This window comes from Colobus angolensis, unplaced genomic scaffold, assembly GCF_000951035.1.
Source record: "Colobus angolensis palliatus isolate OR3802 unplaced genomic scaffold, Cang.pa_1.0 Scaffold81, whole genome shotgun sequence".
Classification (NCBI taxonomy): domain Eukaryota; kingdom Metazoa; phylum Chordata; class Mammalia; order Primates; family Cercopithecidae; genus Colobus; species Colobus angolensis.
Genome location: NW_012121932.1, coordinates 11,612,762 through 11,616,026, shown reverse-complemented (window position 1 = coordinate 11,616,026; position 3,265 = coordinate 11,612,762). Strand labels below are relative to the sequence as shown.

The 3,265-nt window shown below is 41.5% G+C and overlaps 1 protein-coding gene across 1 annotated transcript in view; it reads left to right on the top strand.

The window, feature by feature from the left end:
- NVL (nuclear VCP-like) overlaps nt 1–3,265 on the top strand; it is a 128,520-nt gene that overhangs the window by 70,636 nt on the left and 54,619 nt on the right. Inside the window, exon 20 of the mRNA XM_011929511.1 lies at nt 777–876. Coding sequence (XP_011784901.1) covers nt 777–876 — 100 coding nt within the window. The remainder of the gene's footprint in view (nt 1–776; nt 877–3,265) is intronic.

The following is a 3,265-nucleotide window of genomic DNA, read 5'->3' as shown; positions in this document are numbered from 1 at the left end:
CGCTTTGGGAGGCCAAGATGGGCTGATCACCTGAGGTCAGGAGTTTCAAGACCAGCCTGACCAACATGGTGAAACCCCATCTCTACTGAAATTACAAAATTATCCTGGCACCGTGGCACATGTCTGTAATCCCAGCTACTAGGGAGACTGAGGCAGGAGAATTGCTTGAACCCGGGAGACGAAGGTTGCCGTGAGCCGAGATCACACCATTACACTCCAGTCTGGGCAACAAGAGCGAAACTTCATCTCAAAAAAAAAAAAGCTTAGTCTAGGTGGGGTGCAGCTCTCACACCTATAAGCCCAGCACTTTGGGAGGCTGAGGCAAGAGGATTGCTTGAGGCCAGGAGTTCAAGACTAGCCTGGACAGCATAGCAAGACCCATCTCTACCAAAGAAACAAAAGCTAGCTGTAGATTTGCCCCAAGGGAAGTGTATTGTGATGGTTAGATGTTTGAGTAACTCAGAAACATCAGACCTTGGGATCCATTCAGCCTGAGATTGAGTCTCATCTCTTCCTTTATCTAGTGATGAGAACTTGGACAAATAACCCCTCTAAGCCTCACTTTCCTCATTTAGACTGTGGATAATAATAGGATTGCTGGGGAGGTCCACTGATGAGGACACATTTTGCACAGTTTGTGCGTATAGTGGCTCCTTGGGAAATGATTATTGTTATCTCTTTTGCATGGGGAAATGTATTATTTTCATGGGGAAAAAATTTTTTTTCTTTTTTCCTTTGTATTGAGAGCTGATGGAACCAGATTTATGTCTTTTTAGACAGGGGCAAGTGTCCGAGTGGTGAATCAGCTACTTACAGAGATGGATGGTCTGGAAGCACGCCAGCAGGTTTTTATTATGGCAGCCACTAACAGGCCAGGTAAGAAATAAAAATATTGTAACACAGATGAATCTAAAAACTTACAGCATTTCCATAGAAGAGATTCAGATAATTAAAAATAAAAGTAAAAACTTGTAGCATTTATAAACAATATAATTCACACGCATCCTAGGAAAGGAAGATTAAATTTGGACAATCCCTTTTTGGTTCTGTGAAAGGAAACTTCGTAGTTGAAATAAAGGCTTAGAAAGCTTTTGCATAAGCTGTAGTAAAAAGCATAGTATTACTGCTTGGATCCCATGAGATTGCTTTTCTGTGTTGGTGCTTAGAAAGCTCTTTTTGGCTGAGAACAGTTGCAGCATACACTCTTTTCTTTTTTTTTTTTGAGACGGAATCTCACTTTGTCACCCAGGCTGGCATGCGGTGGCATGACCTTGGCCCACTGCAACCTCTGCCTCCTGGATTCAAGTGATTCTCCTGCCTCAGCCTCCTGAGTAGCTGGGATTACCGGTGCTGCCACCATGCCCAGCTATTTTTTGTATTTTTAGTAGAGATGGGGTTTCGCCATGTTGGCCAGGCTGGTCTTGAACTCCTGAACCTCAGGTGATCCGCCCACCTCGGCCTCCCAAAGTGCTGGGATTACAGACATGAGCCGCACCCGACCATCATACACTTTTGACCACAAAAGTATTTTCAGAATTTGTGTTTTATGGTTTCTCGCTAGCTTATAGGAAACAAAAACCATACTCTTCACTCTACTAGAAGTTAAAGATAGATTTTTAAGGTTTTATGCTGGAGCCATGCCCTCATATCTGCCCTTAATGATTACTGAAAATTGTTTTCAAGGTTAAGCATTCTTTGAGAGATTCAGAAAAGGGCTCAAGACTACAGAAGTGCAGAAGTTGGCTCAGAGTTACAACTCTAATCACATGCTTGATCTTTCTGGTGATCAGTCCCCTTCCTGAAGCTATCTGTGGGGCCACTATGCGTCACCATGTTAGCTCAACAAAGATATTCCTGGCACTCAGGATATTGCAAGGATTTTTGAAGGTCTATGCCAGGAATGGTGGGCAAAGACCAATTATATTCTGTATTATACCATAGTAACCTTGGGACTATATTACTTCATCTTGCTGACCATCATTTTGGCAGTTTTAAAATGAGGATGATAATACTTAATTGGCAGGATTGCCGCAAAGGTTAAATGATGTTGGTAATGTATCTACCACAGTGGTAGTAAACAGCAGATAGCTATTTAGTAATTATTATCATGTTCATAAGCAGTTTGGTAATAGTAGTGGGAACAGTCATTAGGTCATAAAATCACAGAGTCATCCTAGAAGAAAGTCCCTCAGTTGAACAGAATCACATCTTCCCTTTCATAAGAAGATACAGATCTTTTCTCACATATTTCAAGAAGATGCTTGTCTTAGTCTGTTTTGTGTTGCTATAACAGAATACCTGAAACTGGGTAATTAGTGTTAAAAAGAAAAGAGATTCAGTTCTTCTAGTTCAGGAAGCTGGAAAGGTCAAAATTGAGTGGCCTGCATCTGTCAACGGCCCTCTTGCTGCATCATCCCAAGGTGAAAGGGTGGAAGAGCACAAGAGCATGCATGAGAGAGCAAAAGGAAAGTGGCCTGGACAGGAAGAAACCATGGTCCCATGAATAAGGGTGGACAAATAAAGTTTAATTAATTTTACCCTATCTTTGGACATTTATCTCAACTGCCTGAGCTGAACAACTGACTGTTTTCCTCAGCCTACCAAAAAGCATTTTGTATAGCAAAAGATTGGTTTCATTGGAGGAAACCTGGAGAAGAGAGAAGCAGAGAGGAGGGGATCCTGGGGAGTAGGAAATGAGGGCCGTGTTTCTCTCAAAAAAGCCTCTTTGAAGAAATACATTGATCTAGTTTTTTCTGGTATATGATCATCCTTTTTAAAGTGAGGGGCATAAATTAGTAAGGATGGGCTTAATATCTTTTGGTGGTGAGACAAGAAAATGCTAAAATTATTATCTGTTACTTTATTTAATTGTACTGTCTGTTTTTGATGTATGGCTTGTCATGTATGCAGTGTATTAATAACATCATACAGAAACATAGCTAATAAATGATTAGACATAAAAAAAAGAAAGAAAGTGGCCAAGCTGGGCATGGTGGCTTATGCCTGTAATCCTAGCACTTTACGAGGTCGAGACAGGAGGATCGCTTGAGCTTGGGAGTTTAAGACCAGCCTGGGCAACATAGTGAGACCTTGTCTCTGTTATTTAAAAAATAGAGAGAGTGGCTAAACATATCCTTTGATCAAGAGTCCACTCCTGCAATAACTTACCCACTCCCTTGGAACCAGCATTAGTCATGAGGCAGAGCCCTCATGACCTCATCACTTTTTAAAGGCCCCACCTCTCAACACTGTTTTATTGGGGATT